This window comes from Papio anubis, chromosome 4, assembly GCF_008728515.1.
Source record: "Papio anubis isolate 15944 chromosome 4, Panubis1.0, whole genome shotgun sequence".
Taxonomy (NCBI): Eukaryota; Metazoa; Chordata; class Mammalia; order Primates; family Cercopithecidae; genus Papio; species Papio anubis.
In genome coordinates, this window is record NC_044979.1 from 454,866 (window position 1) to 482,602 (window position 27,737).

The 27,737-nt window shown below is 44.8% G+C and overlaps 1 protein-coding gene across 1 annotated transcript in view; it reads right to left on the bottom strand.

Moving 5' to 3' along the window:
- The window catches only part of VIPR2 (vasoactive intestinal peptide receptor 2), a 104,134-nt gene that overhangs the window by 22,168 nt on the left and 54,229 nt on the right, over positions 1–27,737 (bottom strand). The window contains 1 exon segment of the mRNA XM_031664968.1: positions 5,791–5,888. Coding sequence (XP_031520828.1) covers positions 5,791–5,888 — 98 coding nt within the window.

Consider the following 27,737-nt stretch of genomic DNA (forward strand, 5'->3'; position numbering starts at 1 on the left):
AGGAATGAGAAGTGGATTTAACATTAGAAAATCTATCCATGTAATATTTCAAATTAAATGAACAAATGATAAAAACCATATGTATATACATAAAAATCATGATAAAATTCAAAAGCCATTCATGACTACACACTCTCAGAAAACTGGGAATTAAGAGGAACTTTCTTAATTTGGTAAAACGTATCTTCAAAATATCTACAGCAAACATTATACTTATAGGGAAGTATGGAAAGCTTTCACTCTGAGTTCAGAAATAAGAAAACGTTTGCTATCACCACTTCTATTCAACATTGTACTTCACAAACGGCACGAATGACACATAGAAAAATCCAAGAGAATTTACGGAATAATTAAAGAATTCATAAAGGAATTTAGCAAGGTTGCTGAAGCAAGAGTTTTTTTTTTTTTTTCCTTCTGAGACAGGGTCTTACTCTGTCGCCCAGGCTGGTCTCAAATTCCTGGGCTCAAGCGATCCTCCTGCCTTGACCCAAAGTGCTGGGATTATAGGCATGAGCCACTGTACCTAGCCTTTGAAGCAAGATTAATATACTAAAATCAATTCTTTTTCAAGAAACAATTAGAAATGGAATTTAACAAAATATTTATAATAGCATAAATAAATACCTAAGAATGACTATTAAATTGTGTATAAGACTTCCACTCAGAAAATCATAAAACACTGAGAGAAATTAAAGAAAACCAAAACAAATGGAAGGATCTACTATGATCACAGGTTGGATGATTCAAAATTAGAATGATGTCCTGTCTATCCAAGCTGATCTACAGATACAATGCAATACCAAATGAAATTGCAATAGAATTTTTGTTTGTTTGTTTGTTTGTTTTTTTGAGAGAAAGTGTCTTGCTCTGTTGCCCAGGCTGGAGTGCAGTGGTGTGATCATGGCTCACTGCAGCCTCAACCTGGGCTCAAGTGCCCACCACGGCCAGCTAAATTTTAAATTTTGTTGTAGAGACTGTAGAGACGGGGTCTCTCTATGTTGTCCTGGCTTGTCTTGAACTCCTGAGCACAAGCAATCATCCTGCCCTGGCCTCCCAAAGTGCTGGGATCACAGGCGTGAGCCACTGTATCCAGCCTGATTTTGCAAAATGGCAATTGACATTAAAGGTTCATTTTTAAGAGTTGATTTTTAAAATTCACATGTAAGTACAAATGGCCAAGCTCTTCCTAATTAAAAAAAAAAAAAAAAAAAAAGAGTTGATGGACTTGGACTTGTAGGAATAAAGACTTATTAAAGGCAGGGAAATTATAATAAACAGAAACAGTGCAATGGTAGAAGGCCAAAGGAGCAGAACTGGGACTCGAGGCCCCCACACATGCCACTGCCTGCTCTGTGAAGAGAAGCATTGCAGGCCACAGAAGCCCCTTCCTGTATTCGCTCCTGGACAATGGGATACACATGCTGAAAGCCCTAAAGAAACTTCACCCTGCTTCACACTATAGCAGAAATAAATCCCAGGTGGATTATGGACAGAAACATGAAAAGTTAAAATAACAACATCTCTAGATGATTAAAAAAAAAAAAGAACATGGCAAAGATTTCTTAAGAGGACTCAAGAAACAATGACATAAAGAAACAAATGTTAAATGAGCTCTATTAACATTAAGAGCTTCTGTTTATCCAAAGACCATGAAGACAGCTTAAACCCAATCACAGAGCTGGAGACAAAATCCATAATACTCATACGTAATGAAAGGCTCTAAGACTCCTAAACATTGACTTAAATAGAGGGAGAGACTAAATATTTAAAATAAGCAAACTCATTTTGAAATGGCACTTCAAAAAAAGCAAGATTTTGAAATGTATGAACTCATTTCCACCAGGGAAATCAGGGAAATGTAAATTAAAACACCGTTCTATGTTATGAAAGACCCACAAGAATGGCTGAAGGCTTAAAAATGGACAATACCAAATGGAGGCAAGGGTGTGATGCAAATGGAAGCCTCCTGCACTGTTGGTGGGTGTGTACACTGGTAGCCACTTTGGAAATTACTTGGCAGCATTCATTTCTTTTTTATAAATTTATTTATTTTTAGTGGACACATGATAACTGTACATATTTATGGGGTATACTTTGATGCTTTGATACATATCTATGTGGTATAATGATCCCATCAGGCTATTAGCATATCTACTGGCAGTGTTTAGGAAGACTGACTCTATGTATAGCCTATGACCAGTAAGTATAAAATAAACACAAATGTAAATATAAATGTGTGTACATATACACACACATACCTAAAGTAACATATGCATCTGTGCATGAGATGATGACTAAGAATATAATAGCAGCATTATTTGTTATGCCTCAAACTGAGTAACCTATATGTCCATGAACAGTTGATTGGATAAATATATTATTTTTTTGAGTGGAATACTATATGGCAAGAAAATAAAACATGGTAACTACATGCAACAACATGGATGAACCTCCTTGCAAAATGCTGAGTGAAAGAATCCAGAGACTAGGAGTTCCTTTCGCATGATTCCGAGGTAATGTTTTCAAAAAGAGAGAAAAGTTGTCTCTGGTGCCAGAGCTGTGAATAACGACTGCTTTTCAGAAGGGAGGTGGGGTGGACATGGTGGCTTCTGGGTCCCTGGTGAGAGTCGTGTCCCACATCTCAATCTGGTGCTGTGTTCGCTTGGTAAACATGCATTCTGAATGTGTACTGCATTAGCAAATGTTTATTTTAGCATATGTAACACTGCCACAGAGCCTTAGTAAGCAAAGAATTGTAAACATGCTCTGAATTTTCTCAGTCTCTTGGGAGCAATTCCAAAGCTGCATGGCCACTGCACGAGGCTCACGCACCTGTGCTGCTCCCTCTGGCTTCTCTCCTCAACGCCCCTTCCTCAGACGGTAAATGTCCCCCACCAGTGCCATTTTGCTTCCCACTGATTATCTCATTGGCTGCGTTTATCTCTCCAAATCACCTTTTTCCCTCTCTTATTTTCTTTTTCTCCTTCCCTCTCTCTCCCACCATATGTGTTTCTGTGGAGTGGGGTTGGCACTCACAACCATCGCTCAGAGATGAGCACGCTTTTGGTCCAGTTAGCAAGCCATCCAAATACATGTTTGCTGGGTTTCTCAGTGATATTCTTCATTACTCACTGTTCATTTTAAATTTTCACTTCCATGTATGGATCTGCCAATGGGCAATGGAGGTAGTGGAAGGTGTGGCTTCCGGAAAGGGGGAGGACAGGAGTCTGCTCATTAGCAATGGTGGGAAAGGATTTTGGAGGCCATGTCCATCTGACAGAGACAGAGGTGCAGGCTGCAGTGGTGAGAGCCTGGGTTGAAATCAGGGCTCTGCATGCACCAGCTCAGCAACCTGCAATGTCCAGTGACCTTCCTGGGGCTGCACTCTCCACCTGGAGAAACTGGGTCAGTGTCAGTACTTACCTGATGATGTTAACATCTGTAAAGTACTTGGCATGGTGCATGTTAGCAGTTACAGCTGTCCCTCGGTGTCTACAGGGGATTGGGTCCAATCCCCCTCCCCCAACCTTGCCCCCCTTACCCCATGCCAAAATCCATGAATGTGCAACTCCCACATTTGGCCCTTCAGGACCCACGGATACATGAAGCTGGCCCTCCGTATCTGCAGGCTTCTCATCCTGAGAATAGCCTATATTTCTGATCTGTGGTTGAATCTGTCGATACAGAGGGCTGACCGTATTGAAAAACATTCTCAGAGAAGTGGACCATGCAGTTCAAACCCGTGTTGTTTGAGAAGCAACTGTGCTGTGGTCCCTGCTGGACTGACATGGACTGGAGCTGTCTCTGTCAGTCCCTGGGTCATAGGGGCAGCTGTCACCATAGGATGACTCCCCCACAAAGCTGGTCATGTATTTGTTGTGAGAGTCAACGCAGCACTTTGGGACGTGTTCTAAGAAATAAGTAGCTCCATTTCCCGTGTATAAAATAAGAACATGGCTACTGAAGGCTTTCTTGGCTTATGGGGCTATTTTCGAGAAGAAATGTTCAATGCCTGCAAAGCATTCTGCTTCCTGGGTATAATTACTGAGACAATGGAGCACGTTATTTTTATAATTCGGACTTTAGAATCGACAGACTCTCACAGCTCTCAAGAAGTGGCACTGGACCCTGCTTCTGACAGAAGGACGTGGGATGAGCCCCAAGTCGAGAGATACACACCAGCTCTGGATGCTTTTTCTGGCAAACATCACACACGTGGCCACCAGCAGAATGACATTCAACATAGACATCCACTTTTTTCAGCTCAGAAGTTCCACAGGCAGGTGACTAACGATGCCCACAGATGGAGGAGTGTGTTCTGTGCCCTAAAGGATCAGTGTTCATAGGCGGGATAATTCCCAATGCTCTTGGGTTGCCTAATTAAATATTAGGCATATGTCACACTGCACATATGTGAAGGAAATGGATGTGTGTAAAAAATAAGGATTGTTCAATATAGGAAAATAAGATAAAATTTTCAGATTTAATTACCCTGGGTCAGCTTACCTCCTTAAAGTTTTCCTCTCTTTCTTTTTAGCAACTTGAAAATTTAAACATATATAGTAAAATATTATACTCTGTAAAATATAGAGTATAATAGAACAAATATTAATATTATACCAGCTTTTAAAAATAACTAGAATATGATAGGCCTTTCTCACACTTTTCAAAGTGCAGCCCTGTATTAAAGGTACACTTATTCTTTCTGAGAATTACCAACCATAGTTGAGATGCCTGAACAATAAAAAGCATAACTCAATTACATTTGCTGGGTTTCTTAGCTGGATTCTCAACCACTCCTAACTTGTTTATTTTACTTCCAAGTATGGATCTCCTAATGGACTGTTGTTAGGGTCTAGAAACATTCCATTTGTTATATCATTGATTTTATCTGACATACTAGCAAACATTTGGATTACATTTTAGCAAAGAGAAATAAAATATGTAGTGATTGATATATAGAGTAAGCTGAATAGCCTTCATTTTATTTAGTGCTAATGATACATAAGGCAGATTTAATCCTAATTCACCAATGAGCTCTTCCTATAGAGAAACTACTGTTCTGGGACCAAACCCTCTACCCCCAACCCAAATCAAACAATGATTTGATTGGTCAAATCATCTGTACAATGTCATCATTAGTTACCAAGAGACCCACTAAAGATGCAGGTGGGCAGGGGCCATCTCACCTCACTGCCAGGGAAGAGTGGGAAGCATTTAATAAGCCCTCATCACAGCCTCACGTGCCATGCTAAGCCCTTCACATCTACCGACACATCAAGTTCTCACAACAGCCCTCTGAAGGGGGCTTCTTAGTCTCCACATGTTACAGAAGCACAGACAGGTTAAGTACTTTGTCTGAGGTCACACAGCTGCTAAGAGACTGACCCAGGATTTGAACCCAGACAGTCTGACTCCACCTTCATGCTCTTAAACACATTGCAGCATCTCTAATAGAGCACCTACAGCCAAAACACAGGAGCTTCTGGATGGCAAGGGCGAGATCATATTTCTTCTGTATTTTCCATGCATTTGCATAATGGCTAACTATTTAATAAATGATAGCTGAGCTGAATTCCTATCCAAGGTCAGCATTATCTCTTTACATAATAAATGCAGAGTATTTAAATAAAAATGTAAATGTTAACATCATATTTCATGTCAGCATTCTCCAAGGGAGTCTTATTGGCTTAGCACACAGAGGGCTCCAGGCTGGGTGGCGCCTAGAAGGCCTAAATGGAAACTGCTTGTCTTGTATTCTTTGCAGAATTACTAATTTCTGCTCCTTACCTGAAGAGGCACAGAATTATGCTTCCTGTTGCAAGAGACATCAGAGAGACACTGTAGCCCAGGGTGTAAATGGCCTTCACCAGAATATAAAACGTGATCTACAAAGAAAGAAAATGGATCTGTAAGCTGAGGGTGACCAGCAGCACCAGACAACAGGAACGGTTCCAACATCTAGCCCTGTGCTCTGGCCATGAAGGACTCTTGCCTGCCTGGAAGGCATAAGACAGTCTCACTTTATAATTCCACCTCCATTTTGAACCAAAAAATGACCCCCACCACTCAGAACCTCTACTTTTTTCTTATAATTCATCATGAATGACTTTGCATGGTTCCCGTAAAGCACCTCTGTCTGAAGGGAACATGACCCGCCACCATCAGGGAAAGCAAAGGAAGGAAGCGCTGAGCTAAGTTCAGAAAAAGAGCTCAGTCTGTCCCTGAGGCAGCACATCTAGCTTTCTGACACTTCTGGATGAGCTCAAGTGGACACACAGGTCTAAGTACATTAAACACTATGACCTACAGGCACAGGGTGAGGTGCTCCAGACAGAGGTACTTGCCTAAGCCAGAGCCAGTTGCTGAGTTGCAGTATCTTGGGAATTTTATTTCCTTAACATTTCTTGGTTTAGCAAGGTTCATGGCTTGATACTTTTAATCTCCATGAAATCATCAGGCACAGGAGGGATTCATGATCATCACTGTGGCAGAATCACTGGGAGTTCTATGACAACAGGGAATCCTACACAAAAAGAACTGGGTCCTCTAGAAGGAAAACCAGTGCTGGTCATGGTAAAACCAGCAACACCTGCAGGGCATCACCATAGCTCGCCACTCCCAAAGGCTGCTTCCTGGTCTGCATTTTCTTGATAAAGCTAATTCATATAAAATAAAGAGGGAAACAATCCACGTGTGCTTACATGATGAATTTTATTTTTGCCAAGAGGTCCTAAGTAAGTACAACCAAACCTCACTGTTATTTTACAATACAAAATTTAAGGCAAAACTCAAAAAGTTATGCTCTTGTTTATTAGTTTGGCTCTTAATTATAACTTTACTGTTTAATTATTATTTAGAACTTATTAACCCATTTACTTTGCATTACAGGAATCTCTTCTTAGGAACCTCGGCCCTGCTTACTTAGGACAGCTCAGAAAAGAGCACAGAGTAGTCCTGGCCAGATCCCTCTTCCTTGCTATTCCTCATCCTTCCTGACTCCACTCATGAGAAGATGTCATTAAGTACCACCTAACCACCCTCTCACCTCACCTAACCATCACATCACTTTACCCAACCACCACCCTCACCTCACCTAACCACAAGTCTCATCTAACCCATACTCCATCTAACCATGACCCTCACCTCATCTAACCACCATTCTCAACCATATTTACCTCACTTAGCCATAATTCTTACTTCACCTAACTGCCACCCTCACATCACCTAACAACCACTTTCATCTCACCTAACCACTCTCCTCACCTTATCTAGCCACCACTCTCAACTCATCCAACCCACCCTCACCTCACCTAACCACCACTCTCAACTTACCTAATCCATACTCACTTCACCTAACCACCACCCTCACCTCACCTAACCACCACCTTCACCTCATCTAACCACCACCCTCACCTCACCTAATCACAAGTCTCATCTAATCCATACTCTACCTAACCATGACCCTCAACTCATCTAACCACCATTCTCAACTCATCTAACCATCTCCTTCATCTAACCACCATCTCACTTCACCTAACCACTCTTCTCGCCTCACCTAACCACCACTCTCAACTCATCTAACCCACACTCACTTCACTTATCCACCATATTCACCTCACTTAGCCATAACTCTTTCCCCACCTAACTGCCACCCTCACATCACCTAACAACCACTTTCATCTCACCTAACCACTCTCCTCACCTTATCTAGCCACCACTCTCAATTCATCCAACCCATACTCACTTCACTTACCCACCACCCTCACCTCACAGAACCCATCTTCACCTCACCTAACCACTAACCTCACTTCACCTAACCACCACTCTGAACTCATCTAACCCATATTCACTTCACCTAACCACAGCCTGCACCTTACCTAACCCACACTCACCTCACCTATCAGCCACCCTCACATCATGTCACCACCACCTTCACTTTGTTGTGGAAAGCAGTTTGCTGATTTCTCAAAGAACTTAGAACTACCATTCAACCTGGCAATATCATTACTGGGTATAAACCCAAAGGAACAGAAATCATTCTACCAAAAAGACATGCCCAGCACAGCCCTATTCACAAAGCAAAGACATGGAATCAATACGTCCCCATCAACAGTGGACTGGACTGGTACATATAGAGCATGGAATACTACACAGCCACAAAGACCGAAATCACATCCTTTGAAGCACCATGGAGGCAGCTGGAGGCCATCATCCTAAGCCAATTAGCACAGAAACAGAAAATCAAATACCACACGTTCTCATAAGTGGGAACAAAACACTGGGTACTCAGGGAGGAGAAACAGAGGGAGGGGGCAAGGGTTGAAAAACTAACTGTTGGGTACTATGCTCTGTACTTGGGTGGCGGGACCAGTCAGACCGCAAACCTTAGCATCATGAAATATATCCAGGTAATATATCCAGGCACATGTGCCCCCTGAATCTAAAATAAAAGTTGGAAAAAAAAAAAAAAAAAAAAGGCTGGGCTTGGTGGTTCACACCTGCAATCCCAGCACTTTGGGAAACCGAGGTGGGAGGATTGCTTGCTCCCAGGAATTTGAGACCAGCCTGGGCAACAGAATGAGACCCCCGTCTCTAAAAAAATAGAAACATAATTAGCTGGCTGTGGTGCGTGTGCCTGTGGTCCTCAGCCACTGGGGAGGCTGAGGTGGGAGGATCGCCTGAGCCGGGAAGGTGGAGGCTGCCTGAGCTGTGATCGCGCCACTGCCCTCCAGCCTGGGTGACACAGTGAGGACCTGCCGTAAAAAAAAAAAGTGAAAAAAGTGAAAAATAATCCATACTTCCACCCTTTCTCTCATTCAACTGGGCGCCCACCAAGGTTGAGAACGTGGAAGAAGCCGACAGCAGGAATGGCGGCCTTGGGGGTCTCACACTCAGCGGGAGGGCGAGCCGGGTGGAGTCCCGGGTCAAGCGCGGTGCGCGGCTGTGCGGAGAATCCAGGCCGGGTCGGACGCGCTGCAGCGGGAGGCGCCGCGGCTCTGGGGCCCCCGTGGGAGGGAGCGGCGGCCGCGTCAGGAGCGGATGATGGCGGGAGGGCGGGAAGCCTGGAGCCTCTAGAGGAGCCCCGTCCTGAGGAGCCTGGTCTTGGGGAGTCGGGTCCTGAGGGCCCTGCAGCGGGGGAGGTGTGGGGTCTTCCGGCGGCAGTGCGGCCATGGGGCGCCGGCGGGTGTGAAGCAGGCGAGAACGGGTCAGATCCCAACAGTGACTTGATGGCGGGACCCGCGGGCCTTCCCGACGGAGATGGGAGGAAAACGGCGAGGACGCCCCGAGAGCCTCAGCCAAGGCCCAGCAAGCAACAGCCTGGCAGCCAGGGAGGAGGTGGGAGAAACAGCAACCTCAGGCTCAGGTCTGGGGTCCCTGTAGTGGGATCAGGGTGGGATCTGGGGTTCCCTGGCCGAGGTCTGAGGCCTCCTGCTGCGGAATCTGTGATGGGGTTTTGTGGGTCCCTGGCAGGATGTGTGGGGGCTCTGTGGTGGATCTGAAGTGCCTGGGGAGCCGAGGGGGCCTTGAACAGATTGCTTACACCCGACTGGGGTTCAAGAGAGGAAGGGTCTGCAGGCCAGAGGCGTCCACGAAGGGCCTTCCTCTCAGGCTGAGGCAGCACTGAGCCCCCTGCAGCACTGTAGGGCCTTGGGCATTCACAAAATGTCGACAAAAGCAAGCTCAGTGATTCTGGACGGAAGCCGCGCCAGGTAGGCGCGGATGGGCAGAAAGGAGGCGGAGCTGCAGAGTGCTGAAAAAGGAGGGGCGGCCCGCGTGACCAGGAGGCTGCTTCCCGCGTCTCACAGGAGCCAGGAGGCGCCTCCTTCCACGCGTCTCTGCCCAGGAGCCAGGAGGGCGCCTCCTCCCGCATCTCTGCAGGAGCCAGGAGGCGCCTCCTTGCGTCACAGGAGGCCGGGAGGTGCGCCTCCTTCCCACCGTCTCACAGGAGGCCGGAGGCTGCAAACTCTGCAGGAGCCAGGAGGCGCCTCCTTCCCGCGTCTCACAGGAGCCAGGAGGGCGCCTTTCCCGCGTCTCACAGGGGAGGGCGCCTCCTTCCCGCGTCTCACCGCAGGGGGCGGAGGCGCTGGCACCGCGTCTCACAGGAGGCGGGAGGCCTTCCCGCGTCTGCGGGGTTGGGATTACCTGCCGAGCGCTGGGGGCCTGGCTGAAGAGGCGGGCCTGCACCTGAGCTTGAAGACCCAGCGGGTCCACGGAGGACCCCCGGCTGCCCCTCTGTGCAGAGCCCTCCGGGACGGACCGTGGCAGGGAGGAATGCAGGAAGGGACGGAGACCGAGTGGAATAGGCTGCTTCTGAGTCAGCAGCGTCCGGGTTCGTTATGAGTGAGGATTCTGGCGGGGTGAAAATGGACGAGACCAGAATTGTGGTCTCAAGTTGGGGCGGCGAGCTGGGTGTTGGGCTGAAGGTGGCAGCAGCCACCCGCTGTCGGGCGGGGCTTCGAGGTCGGCAGCAGCGGGAGCGCAGAGGCCTGGGTTTGGGTCCTGGGTGCAGTGGCACAGAGGCCGGCCAGGCTGCTCTCTCGCAGCCGAGCAGTTGGTGCTGAGTGAGTCCTGCTGGTCAGCGTCCAGTCCCGAGGCAGATCCAGGGCCCTCTGCTGGCCCGGCCTTCACCCCAGTCTGGCACCACGTGGCCCCGGGGCTGCCTGGGCACAGCTGCGTGCTGGGGCACCGACCCTCCTTCAGTCCCTGCAGAGGCCTCACCTGGAGGCCTAGGGTTCCATGCCTGGCAAGACAGGCTTTGATATGGTGTGGAGGAAGCTCCTGTCCCAGCTCTGCAGGGGCCTGATGTTCCCCGCGTAAACTCTGCATCTCCACCTATACTGAGAGCCGGCGGACCTTCCAGAAAGAAGCAGGCGGTGGGAACTCCGTGAGCCTTGGAGCCATGGCGGGCCCACTGCACGGCGCCCTGAAAGCTGGGAGGGCGGAAATCACAAAACGGTGTCGGAACTCCACACGATTCCTCCTGAACTAAGGCCTTCTTGGCTCTCCTAAAGGCCTGATCCCTGGGGGAGTGGAAGATCTGAGAGCTGAAAGAAGTGTCTGGATGTGTCTGTGTTTCTGAGTTGTTCTAGGACCTCAACCCCTGGATTTAGAAAGCCTTGGACAGCGTCATGCTGCTGTTCCCTCTGCCTGACCATCTCCCTCCTTCCCCTCCCCTGCAGTGGCTGCTGCAGGAGGCACCTGCAGGAGAAGGGGGCAGGAGGGCGGTCACCCCAGGTTCTGCCCCCCACTCCAGGCTCTGGCCCTCCTTGGCTGCTCAAAATACCAATCTTGCCAAGCCCTGGTGTCTGGGGTCCCTTCCCTGCCCCTCTGGCCAGGGTTCTGGCTTCCTGTGGCTGGAGAGTAGAGGCTGCACAGTTCTCACAGGGCTCCTTGACTGCCCAGACCTCTGTAAGGATTCTCTGCATTTAAGCTCTTTTCAGTTTTATCCTTGGCATGTGCCAGCAGTGTCCTGTTTGAACCCCGAATCGACACACTGTTCCTTGCATGTACAATACCATTTTTTATGAACTACAATCCCCATAAAAAGACCATCAGATTGACCAGGAAAATTTTTCAACACTAAAGTTTTAGAACTTGAGATCGCACAAGAAACAAGAAGACATCAGGGACACAGTTACTGAAAGCGCTTTGCTCGTCCTGTCTCAGAAACCCTCCACCCAGAAAGTACCCTGGTTTCTCTGTGGTGCCCCTGGCCCACCTGTGGTTGCATTCTCGACCACAGTGTCCACTACAGAGTGCTCAGGGCTGACCCACACATTGCATTTAGGGAATGAAAGAAGCCACACACAGCACAGAGGTGTGAGGTTTGACCTCCCCGAGACAGAAAACGCGGGTGAAGCAAATTCATTTAACCCAACATGTGTTAGAGATTAAAAGAGGGCTGCTGGGGCAGGTTTTCCTTTAGGGGCCTGCTCCCACACTGTCTGTGGGATTCCACGATGCCTGCTCCAGCAGCGTCCGTGGGATTCCAGGATGCCTGCTCCCACACCGTCCATGGGATTGCAGGATGCCTGATCCCGCACCGTCCATGGGATTGCAGGATGCCTGCTGCAGCAGCGTCCATGGGATTGCAGGATGTCTGCTCCAGCAGCGTCCATGGGATTCCAGGATACCTGCTCCTGCAGTGTCCTTGGGATTCCAGGATGCCTGCTCCCGCACCATCTGTGGGACTGCAGGATGCCTGCTCCTGCACATTCTGTGGGATTCAGGGCACCATCCCGTGGATTCCAGGACAATTGCTCCCAAACCCTTCCATGGCATTCTGGGAGGCCACTCGGCCTAGTTGGACAGCCTCTGCTCTGGGATGGCTTGGTGGACCAAGCAGATTTGTCTGAATTGCTTCCACTCCCTGCATCTTTGTGGTGCGAGAACTAGAGCCCAGTGATGATGTTTCAAGGAAAGTTTCCCTATGCTCATTACTACTTACAAAGCCTCAATGGTGGGCTAACACATTTTAGAAAGACAATACTGATAAATACTTAGCAAGAAGACTAAATTCGTTAGTATAACTCCTTAAATTGTGCAGGTAATCAAGGTTGACATCAATTTTGATCTGGGAAACTAATGTAATTAATACAGTTTTAGAAGGGGAATTTTTTTTTTTTTTTTTTGCCTTGTTAAACCTCAGTAGGAAAACTGAGATCCAAACTGAGTGGAACTCTCCTGTGAGTAGGTACTGGCACTCTCCAACACGTGCCTGCCATGTGCGGATACTGAAAGCTAAGTTAATTACACTTACATAAAATTGACATGCCAGTGACTCAGTTGCACCAGCCATAGGCTGCTCAAGGCCACATGTGGCCAGTGGCTGCCACACTGGACAAAGCAGATAAAGAACATTCCCATCAGTGTAGACAGTTCTGTTGGCACAGAGACCATACGACCACCATTCACCCACATGAGCACCTTCACTCTGTTAATCAACATTTGCATGTGTGTATTCTCCAGTCTCACATAAAGGGCAGCCAAGCAGATGATCTGACCCATTTGAAAGTCATCGCCTCTGTTGTGCAGCTGTAGGATTTATTCCTAACACAGAGCTCTGGATTCCAGGTGTGTGGGGGCAGGTCCATGGGTAATGCCCAGAACTTATAAAGCATGATCTGTTTAAACAGCACTAACCTTTCCACCAGTGGCCCAGAACCTGGGTGCATGAGGAGCTGATGCCAGCCTGACACCTGGAAGCTACACGCATCCCATGAGCTCAATGCTTTCAAATTTTCTTGCAACAAGAAGATGCTCCACTCGATGTGGGTATTTTACATCTCAAGAATGTACAATCGCTCTGATCATCACACGATTCTAAAAACACCATGATTTCCTACTAGAAAAAAAGAATAATCCAGCAGGAAGTGTTCCTGAGCAGAAAGGGCCTAAACTAACAGCTGCAACTCCAGGGAGCGGCGGGGTCACAGCAGAAGTTAATTCCAGCACTGATGTTGGAAAGAAGGATTTGCAAGACCTTCAAGTTATTTCCCTTGACCCAAGATCCGGTCAAGGCCAAGGAGAAGGGCAAAAGATAATCTCATAAGTTCAAGGCTATCACTTGGGCTTGCCAAAAAGAAGCAGGTACTTTGCTGCTGTCACTTGCAACGGTTTGTGGCTGGGCAGAGCCATCATCAAGGCAGGAAGGTCAGGTGCTGCGGGGGCAGCTAGCCCCTCTCTGTAGAGGTCCTTGAGCAAGCCAGGCTGTGGCTCCTGCATACTAACCTCAGGGAGCTGCCCACAACCAACTTCAGAAGTGAACAGCAACTGGCTCAGAAATTTAAAAACACTGAGGCCAATGGTGTGTTTACTGAAAATATCAAGCACATTCTAGAACCTGGCCTTAGATGTGAGTATTACTAACCCCACCCCCCAGTGTGTAGACAGTGCACTAAGACCCGAAGCAGCAGGTCCTCACTTCCAAGAGGGGAGAGTCAGCCCAGCCCCAGGGTTCTTGTCCCTGGAACTCAAGGCCCTTTAAAAAAACAGCCCCTCTCTTTTCACATGTTTTTCTTTTAAGGGGAATAGAACTAATTAAAATCTGTCAGAGAAATCATGCACACTCAGCATTAACAGCAAAGCCATCTGACCTCAAACCCAGCGCTCTTTCCCCTAGAACACCGTCAGCAGCCGTGAGGAAGAGGGTTCCCACACAGCCAGCCTTCTGTTTTCCATAGCGTGTGTGTTTAGAAGTGGATTCTCTATTCTCTTGTTCAATTCTAAAGTCAGCGCAGACAGCCCTGGCACCCACGACAAAGCCCGCCGGAGCCAGGGCAGGCCTGAGCGTGAGGGAGAAAGCAGATCCTGTCGTCGAAGGCTGTGATGTTCATTGCAAGAGTGGCGCTTCTGGACGGCGGGTACAACAGCATGGCCTCGGAAAGAAGGCAGGGGCTGAGGAGGGTTCTGAAGGCGTCTCCACAGCTGTGAATGAGGCCACTGTCCCCTTTCCAGTTTCCTTTCTGAGACATTCCCACGGGGACCAGAGTGGAATGGCCACTCTTCACCAATTATCTTGTGATCAGAGTTCAGACTAAACAGTCAGAAAATGGTACGTTTCTAAACCTACCAAAAGCATAGAAAACAATATAAGGAAGACAGGCAGCACTAACAAACAGCAGAAAGAGAACTGCAAAGGAATAAAATCTCAGCAAGTGCCGGCAGGCCCCTGTCTCTGGGCTGTACAGCACCATGGCCTTAGGGTTCGCTGAGCTGCGTGAACCGTTCTGGTTCCTGTACCTCACTGGGCAGCCTTAATCTGCAGGTACTCCTCGCGGGGTTTCCATCTTCCTGCCGGCTCCTGGCTGTGCGGTGTCCCCTCCACCTGTCTCCAGTTTCACTACCGCCTCAGCGACTGTGCTCAGGGCTTATGGGGGCCTTTCTCCCTGCTCACTTTTTCTTCCTGAGTTTCAGTTCTTCCTCCTGTGTCCAGTTTCCCCTGAACTACCTTCTCCAGGCGCTCTGAGTGAGGGCTGCTGGCTGGGGACCCTGCTAGTCCCTGCTTTCTGGAATCCGCATGCAGTCTGGCCAAGTATGTACTCCTGGGAACGAGCGGCTGTAGGCCCTGGACAACAATGCACCTGCTGCACTCCTCCTTACATGTGCGGAATCCATCTCTTGTCTCCAGAACTTCCCAGACCCACCACAATTGTCTGACTGGATATTTCCTTTTATTCACCGTATTTAGGGTCTTCAGGCTTTCCGAATCTGAGGATTGGAGCCTCACAAAAACTCTGGAAAACCTCTACTAAGCCTGCGACTAGCCTTGGGCAGTCCTGGTCTCTGATCCTGTTGTTTTCTGTCCCTCTCTCTGCCTGGACCTGGGGTAATTTCTTTGTATAGATCCTTCCTGGTCCAGAACCCCCTTTGCATTGTGTCTAATGTGCTGTTTAATGCACCTGCTCCATTTTTCCCCCCAAATAAGGGAAACTTATCTAACCCATACTTTTTAGAGTATCTTGTTTCTGGTTCACACTTTCACCCCCAGTTCCCCTTTTAAAAAACATTTTAAATGCATTTATTTCCTTTTGGTGCCTGATGATTTCCTGAGCTGAAGATTGGGTGTAATTTTACTGTCTGTCGTTGGCTGATTCTTGTTCATGGTGCTTTTTCCTTCTGTAGTTTGTCAACCTGGAATGTGAGCTCATGTTTGGAGTTTACCCATGGGAATTTTGTGAGGTCTAGTGGACTTTTCCTTCCAGACAGAACCTGTTTGCTCTGCCCAGTAACCCCCAGTGCTGCCCACTCAACAACAGCCTATGCCAAAGCCTCAGCTCAGGGCTTCTGTGCCAAGGGTGAAAAGGAAGTTGCCCTTTAGGAGAGCATATCCATGGTGAGATTTCTGGGAAGGACTTTAAAAATCTTCGTGGAAAGCAAACGGATATAAGGCAACTTTCCCTGCTGTCCTGGAGTCAGATTCCAAGCAGCCGCCCCTGCATCCAGGACCGAACAGAGGACTCCGCACATGCCGCAGGGCCCAACCACCGCTGTCACTCTGGTTCTCCACTCTTTTTTTTGTGTTTGTTTTTTTTTTTTTTTAAGATTTTTTTACTTTCTTGAAATCCCAGCTTCACATTTTAAAGTATCATTGTTATCTTTTATTTAGCATTTTGGGATGATTTGTGGTGGGAGTTGTTTATCCCCAGTTTCTCATATAAGATTTGTGTTTCTTGCTGAACGTGTTTGGTATCCTTGGTTAACTTAATTCATTCTATCCAGGACATTCATGGACGCTTAATAGGATGCAGACACCATGTAAGGCATTGTGGGAAACATGGCAGTGACTGACAGAAGGTCCCCACAAGTCACTCGGCTTGTATTTAACCACAGGAACTTTTTTTGGGAACTGTCCCAGAAGACAATAAATGAGCTAGAAAATGAGATGAATATGAATTAAAATTTGTGTTTGTCTTCACTAGAAGAATAGAAAGGTCTACATTTCAAATTATGTTAGTTTGCTTAAAGCTGGTTTTGATTTTACACATCCCGTGCTTTCAATCATTTAAGAAGGCTTATTTGGTTTCTTGCAAAACTGCCTCCATTAAGGCCTTGGGGAAGCAAAGCAGACTGTGTGGTGAGTGCTGAAGCACACACAGGTGGGAAGGTCCTATCAGACCCTCGACAGTGTGGCCCAGCAGCATGCAAAACGGTGTGCCCAGAGACTGGCTGACTGTGGCTTTACCACACAGGTCATTACTAGCAAGAAATCCTTCCCGTAGTCAGTTTTTAAAAACATAAGGCAACTTACAAGAAAACCACCAGGTTACTGTGTTGCAGGAGGTGGGTTGAGCAACTTCTAAGGTTTTTCTGGGTTGCACAGACATTCATTCAACCTCCTGTAATAAGCACCAATTTTAGAACATGGTCATGAGTAACTGTGCACACTTCTCCATTTTCAATGTGAGGTTAAGTTTATCTTCATTAGAGGTGGCCAAGCCAGCTCAGCAGTTTCAAGAACTGCACAGAGAGTCTCTTCCTAGGAGGCCTCTACCTCTGGACTCCAGAACCTTCCCGGACTCAGCCTCCCATCTTGGCTTCCTTCCTTCTGGGTCCCCAGGCAGACCCTTGGCCTTGGACCTCTCAGAGAGTGCCATCCCCATTTGGGGCCTTCAGAGAGAATCTTGACTCTGAGCGTCTCCCTGGCACTGGCTTTTCCATGGGCACTGTGTTCTGCTTCTCATCGTTCCTCAGTTGTGCCTGGAGCTCGGACCCACAGCCCCACCAGCCTCATCCCAAGGCCCAGGCCTCCTCCTTGTCCAGAACAGGAGTTCAGTTCAGCAGTAATGAGTGAACCCGTCCATATTAGAAAGACTGTTCACAGGAGAACAGGTGCAAACTTTAACTTTAGATCCAGAGGAGACTTTTGGTAAACTGGAATTCATAATATACAAAGTAGCCACAAAAAGTGCAGTCACACTGCACAGAGCACAGCCAGGAACCCTGCAGCACCTGCTGGATGAAGGCACGATGGCACTGGCAGGTAAGAAAACACACATTGCTAGAGTAGCAACAAAATCCAGAGTCCCATGTCTCTAAAACTTGCAGAATGACACCTATGATTATAAAATTTTAAAGAGCAAGAAAATTAACAGTCAACTTATTTTCCAAATAAACTCAAAAATAAAATTAAAACTAGAAAAACAGTAAACATCTGAAAAAGAGAAAATGGTAACATTTCAAAACATTGTCAAAACTGATCAGTGGCATAATAAGAGCCTTAAATACCTTTGTTAATTAAAAAATAAAGCATTCAACTAAATAAGCCAGAAAAATGATAAAACAAGTCAAGGAAAGCAAGAAGAAGGAAATCATAATAATAAGAGCACAAAAACGAAAGACACAGAAAGTTACCTCCTTCTTGGAAGAGAGTCCCATGAGGCCCTGGGCCTTGGTTTTGTAATTATTGATGTATATTCAAAATGCCCAGAACAGTGCTTGGCACGCAGGAATACTCAGGAGATATTTATTAAGGAGAGTAAATTTTAAAAAATGGTCAGATTTACAATAACCCACTTTTTTGGTATAGCCCAATAAAGTAGATATATTTATGAAATATTAAAACAAGAAAAATGAGAAACGTTATTTTACATAATTAAAGTGTGATGCACAACTCTGTGCTAACAAAGTCAAAGCTTCAACGAAATGGTAACATTCTGGGACTGTAAACATTTCCAGAACAGATTTAAGGAAAACCTAAAAACACCAATAACCAGAAGAGCTATTTTTAAAGAGTCTGTGAAATATAAGTTGTAAACATGTTAGTGAACCCAGGAGTTTTCACAAGTGAGTTCTTTTCATCTTCTAAGGTACACATTATTCCTAGGATATAAGAATTGTTCCAGAACATAGTAACAAATAAAGAAAAAGTTTAACATCTTATTTTTTTTTTTTTTTTTTTTGAGATGGAGTCTCGCTCTGTGCCCAGGCTGAAGTGCAGTGGCCGGATCTCAGCTCACTGCAAGCTCCGCCTCCCGGGTTCACGCCATTCTCCTGCCTCAGCCTCCCGAGTAGCTGGGACTACAGGCGCCCGCCGCCTCGCCCGGCTAGTTTTTTGTATTTTTTTTTTTTTAGTAGAGACGGGGTTTCACCGTGTTAGCCAGGATGGTCTCGATCTCCTGACCTCGTGATCCGCCCGTCTCGGCCTCCCAAAGTGCTGGGATTACAGGCTTGAGCCACCGCGCCCGGCCAACATCTTATTTTTAAAGCTAGCATAAGTCTGATGTCAAAAGCAGACAATATACTGAAATAAATAGTGATAACTACAGACTAATTTCACTTATAAATACAAAAGGAAAAATCTCAAAATATCAAGGATAAAGAAGATCAATTTAGGAGTATATTAAACACACACACCTCAATCAACTAGATTTCCCCCAGGATTCAAAGATGACACATGCTTGCAATTAGTACAATATATCGCATCCATATGTCAATGAAAAAAATGCTTATCCCAGTTGACATTCACTTGTCCTTGTTTATTTATTTATTTGTTGGAGACAAGAGTCTTGCTCTGTCACCCAGGCTGGAGTGAAGTGGCGCCATCTCGGCTCACTGTAACCTCTGTCTCCCGGGTTCACGTGATTCTCATGCCTCAGCCTCCCAAGTAGCTGGGATTACAGGTGTGTGCCACCCCGCCTGGCTACTTTTTATAGAGACGGGGTTTCATCATGTTACTCAGGCTGGTCTTGAACTTCTGAGCTCAGGCAATCTACCCGCCTTGGCCTTCCAAGATGCTAGGATTACAGGCATGAGCCACTGGGCTCAGCCTATTCTTTTTTTTTTTTTTTTAAATGAATAGAATTATAATTTCTTAGGTCTCATTAGAACAATTCCTTTCAGGCACAGGCAGTGCCACAGGGAGTGGTGGAGCCCCAGGGCAGAACTCTATGCCTCTTCTGGGCTGTGGAGCTGTCTGTCCATCTAAGGGAGATGTGGAACCTTTTTTCTACAGGAAGAAAATGCACACAGGCATGAGTGCACAGACAGACAACTGTGCACAATTCCAGGGGCTGATGGAATCAGAGCCCTGACTAGAAATTTCTCATTAACATTAGCAAAGTCTACTCCTGCTTCTACCACAAAATGTTTTTCACATTTTAATCAATAAAATAAAACATGCAAAATGAAATTTTTTACACATTAGAAAAGAAGAAAACAAAACTGTTGCTTGTGGATCGTGTAAGTCCATACTCAGAAAAATCAAGAGAAGTCAACAGAAATAATCAGTAAAACTATCAAGTAAATTTAATCAGGCCTCATTCAAAAGGGCTGCACAAAGGGTAAAATATCTAGGAATAAACTGAGCAGAAAATGTTCTGGGCCTAAAGTGAGGAAACTGAAGCACTTCCCCAAGCAACAGAAGAGAAATCCAAATAAAAGGGAGACAGACTCATTTCTGCATGAAAGACTCAGCTTGCTCAGGACGTCATTTCCTATGTTGAAACTTAACTTTTTTGGTGATGGTATCAAGAGGTGGGGCCTCTGGAAGGTGATCAGGTTGTGAGGGTAGAGCCCTCATGAACAGGGTTAAAGCCCCGTGTCCCTCCGCCGTGTGGGAGCATCGTGAGAGGAAATGTGGCCTCACCAGACAAGGAATTGGCTGCACCTCGATCTGGGACTTCGTAGCCTCCAAAGCTTGAAAAATAAATTTCCATTTTTCATAAGCTGTCTAGCCTATGGTATTTGGTTATTGTAACTTGAATAGACTAAGATAATATAATTTTAAAAATTGTTCTTATGACTAGAAATCTATAAGAACTTATTTTTCTGGCTGGGAGCAGTGACTCGTGCCTGTAATCCCAACACTTTGGGAGGCTGAGGCAGGAAGATTGAGGCTAGCAGTTTGAGACCAGCCTGGTCAACACAGTGAGACTCTGTCACAACGAACAAACAAATAAAAACACAGATTGAAAAAAAAGTCGTTTTTCTTAAGCCAATAGAAAGGGACCAAAGAACATGTAGGAAAACCTGGGTACCCATTATGCTCGAGGTACCATGAGACAGGTAACTTGGGATAGGAGCGTCTCTATGTCTATGACAAGTGAACTCAATGAATACATTATTTAGTTGATATTTAAATAGCTTGGCTTTTGCAGTAAAGACAGGCTAAGAAGCCTCTTGTTCTATGTTAGCCTTAGACTACACGACTACATGTGGCCTTTGCAAATCCTTTTGAAAAGTTTAGGATCCTCCCATTACCACTGTTAAATAAGAATAAAAATGGAGGCTAGAACTGACCTTTGCCTGTGAGCCAATGGCCTACCCTCAGCTCAGCTCAAAATCTACAGATGTCCATTTACCCACTTAAACTGTAAACCAATTTTGAGCTTTATTTCTTTGTTGAAACACCTCAGTACATTGTAGCCAATTAGTGACCCAAGTAATTCACTCACCCTAACCAATGAGAATTAAGCTTATGAACTTCCTCTTTCATAGCATATAAACCTTGCTGTAACCATGAGAAAAACTTCTTACCACTTTTGGCTTTGAAGTTTCCCTATTTGCAAACAGTTTGCTTCTCCCTGAATAAAATCCTCATATCAAGTAGAAGTTCTCTAAACTTTCTTTTGATAGCTTTTTGGTGTCAGGAGTGGGAACCAAAGAAGACCCCTGATGAGCCCTGAGGCCAGTGAGTAGCCCAGGGCGGCACCCACAGACCTACAGCATCAGTGCATAGCCCAGGGCCGGCACCCACAGACCTACAGCATCAGTGCGTAGCCCAGGGCGGCACCCACAGACCTACAGCATCAGTCATGGCAGGGCCAGCACCCACAGGGCCCCGCCCATCAGGTGTGGGGCCTTTGGACCTGCCCAGCATCAGTCGTGGCCAGAATTAGAAGCACCCACAGACCTACAGCATCAGTGAGTAGCCCAGGGCCGGCACCCACAGACCTATTGCATTTACTGCTTCCTCATGGGCCATGGAGGTCCAGGGTAAGTCTCTAGGATCTAATCTCTACACCCTTTGTGTTGAGCTTGCCCATTTTGTTGAGTAATCTTTGTTGAACCTTCTTGGTAGGTCACCCTGTTCTGCACAGAAGTGGAAGAAACAGCTGAACTGTTTTGGAACAGCTGTTCATGTCTGGGTAATTTAAGGCAAAGACGGATTCCACCTGGTCCAAAATCCTCCGTGGGTCAGGATCTTGTGCCTTTTTGGAAAAATGGGTAAACTTAAAAAAGGATAATTTGGAACTGCCATGCCACTTTGGGGAACCTTTAACATTTACACATCAGAAAAGAAAAAAACAAGACTGTTGCTTGTGGATCATGTAAGTCCATAAGTAAGATAGATCAGCTTAGGGGTACCCTTGAAAACAGAGGATCTTCATCGTTTCAGAGACAGTGAAATGCATTCTTTGTTATGCAGAAGCTTCTAAAAGACGAAATGATTCTCCAAAAGAATCCTTATAGTACACAAATGAAAAATCTTTAGTAAAAGTCTTTAGCCATTTAAGCAAATAGCTTTATCTGCCAGAAACACAATTTGGATCCAGCTATTCTTTTATAAACTAGCAAGTTTTGTATTATTGCACCAGACACATGACTAAAAATTTTAAATGGAAGCTATAAGATCTCTGTGTCTCTCTGTATGTTTATGACATGTGCATTTTTTTTACCTCCAAATGGCATTTCCAAAATTAATTTATAAAAGAGCTCTATTTAATTGGCTTAAAGAAAAATAAGTACCTATAAAAGTAATCCTAAAACTTTCAGAAAAATAGGAATTTACTCAAATGCTTTTTAAGTTCACATGACGTGGATAATCTTTGGTAAGAAAGAATATTGTTGGTTTAGTTTTTTAAAAATAGAAAAGGATATACCTTCAGAGTTGTCAATATTAGTTATAATGCAGACATACAACTTTTATTACTAGTTAAATTATCTCCATTTTACAAAATTTCCAGGCAAGAAAGATGAAAAACAAATTAATTAAACTGATGAAAATCTAAATAAGATAAAAATTAAAACATTAATTGCTCAACATAAGTTTATCTACTTTTAGACAGAGAAACTGAAGATATTTGGGTCTCTTAGTAAATATGTCTTGTGCCACATAGAAAAATTGTATTCATGGATTTGCCAATCTTCAAAATGCTGGTGTGACAGATGGTTAATCAATACATATAGAAAGTTGGCGAGAGCGAGAGAGAGAGAATCTTCTGTGGTCAAGCTGGCTGAAATTGAATGATAAAAGTTTTAAAAAATGGGCATTAATGTTAAAAATACACAGATGCAAAGCTAGGATTTAGTTTTCTCTCTGTTAAAAGAACAAAGTTATCTTAAGAGTACTGATCTACTCTTGATAACAGATTGTGAAAGGCTTTTTGTGTTTTGAGTAATCTGCCTAGGAAACAAAGATTATGTGTTTCATCAAAATAATTTGACTACTTAAGCTTCTCTATCAAAAAATCTAACGCTTTTTAAAAATACAATGATGTAATTCTGTATTTGCCTTTGAAATCTTTGTCACCTTTGTTAAATGGATAATGTCTTAGTTCATTTTCTGTTGCTATACCTGAATACCTGGGACTGAGTGATTTATAAAGAAAAAATATATTTTTTATAATTCTGGAGGCTGGAAAAGTCCAAGGTCAAAGAGCTGCATCGTGTGGGCCTTCTCACTATGTCATAATATGGCAAAGGTCATCACATGGTGAGAGGGTATGCCAGTTCGTCTTTCTTCCTCTTATGAAGACACCAGTCCCATCATGGACATCCCATCCTAATGACCTTATCTAATCCTAATTACCTCCCAAAACTCCCATCTCCAAATGCCATCAACCATGCATATGGGGGTTACATTTCCAACACATGAGATTTGAGAGACACATTTAAGCCATAGCAGATAACTATCTGTGATCCTAATCAAGTGTTTTAAATCTTTTTTACAGACTTTTCAAAATCAAATCCTAAATGAGGTCTTTTTGGTCTCAAGCAAACTTTTGGATTTTCTAGAGGTCCTCTGGTAAAATAAAAAAAAAAAAAAGAAAAAGAAACAAAAACTCTCTCCTTATAAAAAGAGAGACATTAAACTAATCAGGCTTATTTGCATGGGAAGAATTGTCAAAGGTACAACTATTCAGGTTTATTTTACATGTTAAATTGCATGAGAAGCATTGCCAAATAAAGGTGATTACTAACCTTTATGCTGTATTTGTATGGATATATGTGATTGATGTAAGTGTTCCAAAAATTATATAAAATTAATGGAAATCTGATATGTCCTAGCATAATATTGTTAGTCATAATTTTAGTTACTATCTTAAAATGTTAACAATAAACTCTCATCAAATTTTTTATCTGTTAAAATTATTTTATTTATTTATTTATTTATTTATTGAGATGGAGTCTCACTCTGTTGCCCAGGCTGGAGCGCAGTGGCACGATCTCAGCTCACTGCAACCTCTGCCTCCTGGGGTCAAGTGATTCTCCTGCCTCAGCCTCCTGAGTAGCTGGGATTACAGGCATGTGCCACCACACTCAGCTAATTTTTGTATTTTTAGTAGAGATGGGGTTTTACCATTTGGTCAGGCTGGTCTCGAACTCCTGACATTGTGATCCACCTGCCTTGGCCTCCCAAAGTGCTGGGATTACAGGTGTGAGCCACCGCGCCTGGTCTATTTATTTGTTTTTTTGAGATGGGGTCTCACTATGTTGCCCAGGTTGAACTCAAACTCCTGGGCTCAAGTGATCTGCCCACTTCGGCCTCCCAAAGTGCTAGGATTACAGGCTAGAGCACTGTGCCCAGTGGACACATGGACATTTTAAGTCTTTTGTCATCCATAGATCTTATTTTTATTCTGTTTTCCTGAAAACTTTTGCAAGCAGCTATAATACAAAATGGAAAGAATTCATGGAAAAGACTAACAGACAGAGCTCTCTGGTAACTTTAAGATCACACCATTGAACTGGGTAAGAATTTCCAAAACTCTAATGTCAAATTGATGGATTCATAAAACTGCTAACCCAAGATCAAGCAGAACAAGAATTAATTACATAAGACTGAACTGACGAGGATGATTATAATTTTTAGGACTTTTTTGAAACTTTGCTGTTCTTTAATGTTTTGTTTTCCAGATTTAAAGAACCTCTTTTGGCTTTTTTCTCATGCTATCTATAACAAAGTAATTTGGTTAAGTATACTTTTGTAAACCAAAATGAAACATTCATTCTTTTGCTCTCTACCTGAACCCTCCAGAATTCAGAAACTCTTACTGCGTATTCTTTTCATGGCAATACGGGTGTTTATAAATTCAGTAAGAATCTGTTCTCCTTATTACAGGAAACAATTGTGCAAGTCCATGCCTTGGTTGCTTAGCCTGGAGCGGCTTTTAAAAGTCTAATCTGAGATTCCTTATTACCAGACAGTTTTAACGAGCAGAGATTGACTTGGAGCTAATAACCCCCTTGGTTATCACCAAAACTTTGACTGGAATGTCATATTTGAGAATGTGCATGGAACCACTATCCTTGATGCAGTTACAGAAATGATCAGTTCAAGTTTAAGGAGACTAGACTGATTTTGCATACAGATTAGTCTTAGAATGATTATCTTTGGTAGGAATGGGGGTGACTGAAGAGACAAAAGTTGTGTTCTCGTAGAAAACTACAGTGTACCTGTTATCAGATTCTAGCCCTGTTCAATGTCTTTGAGGTTTGCTGTGTACCTCTAACCTGGACTGGAACTTGAGTTTTTCCTTTTTCCCCCAGTGTCTGGCTATGACTTTCCAAATTAACATTTCCAATTTTCCCCACTCTTCTGACCTGGAATCACCAGAAATAAAACTGCCCTTTCCCTCACCCTGCAAGTTGAAACTGGAAAATTTGATATAAACTTCAGAGAAACCGCTGCCACAGTTCATATATGGACGACGTTCATGCCTGTTGCTGTGTGGGCCACTTAGAGAGCTCATTGGAACACGTGGTGATATCACATGGGACGTTCAAACTGCGAATCAGGAAAATTGTTCACATTGAAACTTCCCCCCCTCATTTTACCATCCAGAGATAATTTCAGCTCAAATCTACAAATCTCAGCTGGCTTCCCTCTGAACTGAGAGACTGAGTTTTTAATTTGTTCCAACTAGTAACCTTTTTTTTTGTTTGTTTCCATAGAAATATCTCTTAACAAATACCTGATTGTTCACACCAAGTAGAAGCCTAATTTAGGAGGAAGCTCACCTGTAGCACTGCCTCCTGATATGAGACATCCCTATGTTTATCTTGTTCTAGGTGATCATGACATGGTTCAACACTGTAAGCACTAATGCAATATTCAAAAGCTTATTTCCACCAGATCTAAGAAGTTTTCTGTGATCTGCTTCCAAAAGAAGACCATGTGCCCCATGCATTAGAACTTGGAGACTTAGTTTATTGGAAAAGATACCAATGAAAGACTGCATTTGAGTCTTGTTGGAAGGGGTCTTTTCTACTGCAGAATATTTACAGTTATAGCAAAGATCTGTCCACTGTTGAGCCAGATTTGCATTAGGCAACGACCCAGCCTCGGGCTATTCACGGCTGAGGAGGAGCACATTGTTGCATTGCGTTGTGCCTACACAAGTATCTCAGGAAAAATGGAAACCCGATTACACATTATCCAGGAAAATGCAGGTGGGTTTGGAAGCATACAATCTGAATCAGACTGTGACCCATTTTATCTTTTGAGCTGGTTAAATCTGGACAGGTGGACTTTTTGGATGCTAGGTGTTATCCTCCTGAGAGTAACATCCACCACCTCTCTCGGGCGTTGTATCCACTCCAGCGCCCACTGACTCAGCAAATGGCCTCCATGAGAACCAAGCAACAACCTGGAGGGCCTGCTGAGCTCCCACTTTGAAGCCTTCAGTGTCCATGGAGGAAGGACAGGTGGTGACAGGAATGCTGAATGGCTGCACTCTCAGTTCCACTCAGAAAAAGACCACAAGGGAAGAACTGTCCAATAAACACAGAAATGCAGGTGGGGACTGACCTTTGCCCCAACCATGGCCCCACTCACTCAGTGAGATTCACAGAGCCCCACCCTCAGCTATGAAGTCAGCAGGCTCAGAACAGGGCAGAGTAGCACCAGAACCCGCCTGCCCAGCCAGCAAGCAGGACGTTCTGTGCACTTCCTCCCTTACAGAATCTAAACCTTTCTGTAGCCTCCATGAGATGAGCTTCTTACCTCTTTTGGGTTTAAAGTCTTCCTGTTCAAGAAAAGTTTGTTTCCTGCTTGAGAAACTATTCGTATCAAGCAAATCTCTCTGACCTTTCTTCAGACACCCCTACCCTACTTACTGTATACATTTGGAGCGTGGTGTAACATTATGGGGTTAAAAAATGGAGGGAGTCAGCCGGGCGCGGTGGCTCACAACTGTAATCCCAGCACTTTGGGAGGCCGAGGTGGGCGGATCACGAGGTCAGGAGATCAAGACCATCCTCGCTAACACGGTGAAACCCCATCTCTACTAAAAATACAGAAAATTAACCAGGCGTGGTGGCGAGCACCTGTAGTCCCAGCTACTCAGGAGGCTGAGGCAGGAGAATGGCATGAACCCAGGAGGCGGAGCTTGCAGTGAGCTGAGATCTGGCCACTGCACTCCAGCCTGGGTGACAGAGCGAGACTCCGTCTCAAAAAAAAAAAAAAGAGGGAGTCTGTTATTGGATGCCCATTTTGCTTTTTCCCTGCAGTCCAAGTAAGTTTTTCACCATCATCTAACAGAAAATCTTTAACTGTTCGCCGAATTATAGTGTGCACAGGGTGATAGGAACTGGCTTCAGATTCAGTGAGTTCCACTCAGCCCTGGTGGAATTTCCTCTGGAACCATCATATCAATTTTGGATATAAATTTTTAAAAATAATAAAACAACATAGGTTTAAATAATGTAAATGAAAACAAGTGCTTGCTGCATTTTTGATGCCACTTTTAAGAATGTTTCTATGAGACAGCAAACATTCTGAATTCATCCTAATTACCTGGTCACCCATTTCCTTTGGGTTTCTAAGGCAGTAGAATAGGCTGTGCTGAAAACAGACAGTCAGACAGACAGACAGATAGATCTGCAGACAGATAGGCAGAAAGCCAGACAGACTTGCAGACAGATAGACACACTGGCAGACAGACAGGCAGGTAGACCGGCTCCCAGATGGACAGAGAGGCAGCTATCATGAAGTGTGGCTCAAGGCCATTCCCAGTGTATCAGTGGGTCACCGAATGTGTGAACAACGATTAAATCCTCTCTGATTACAT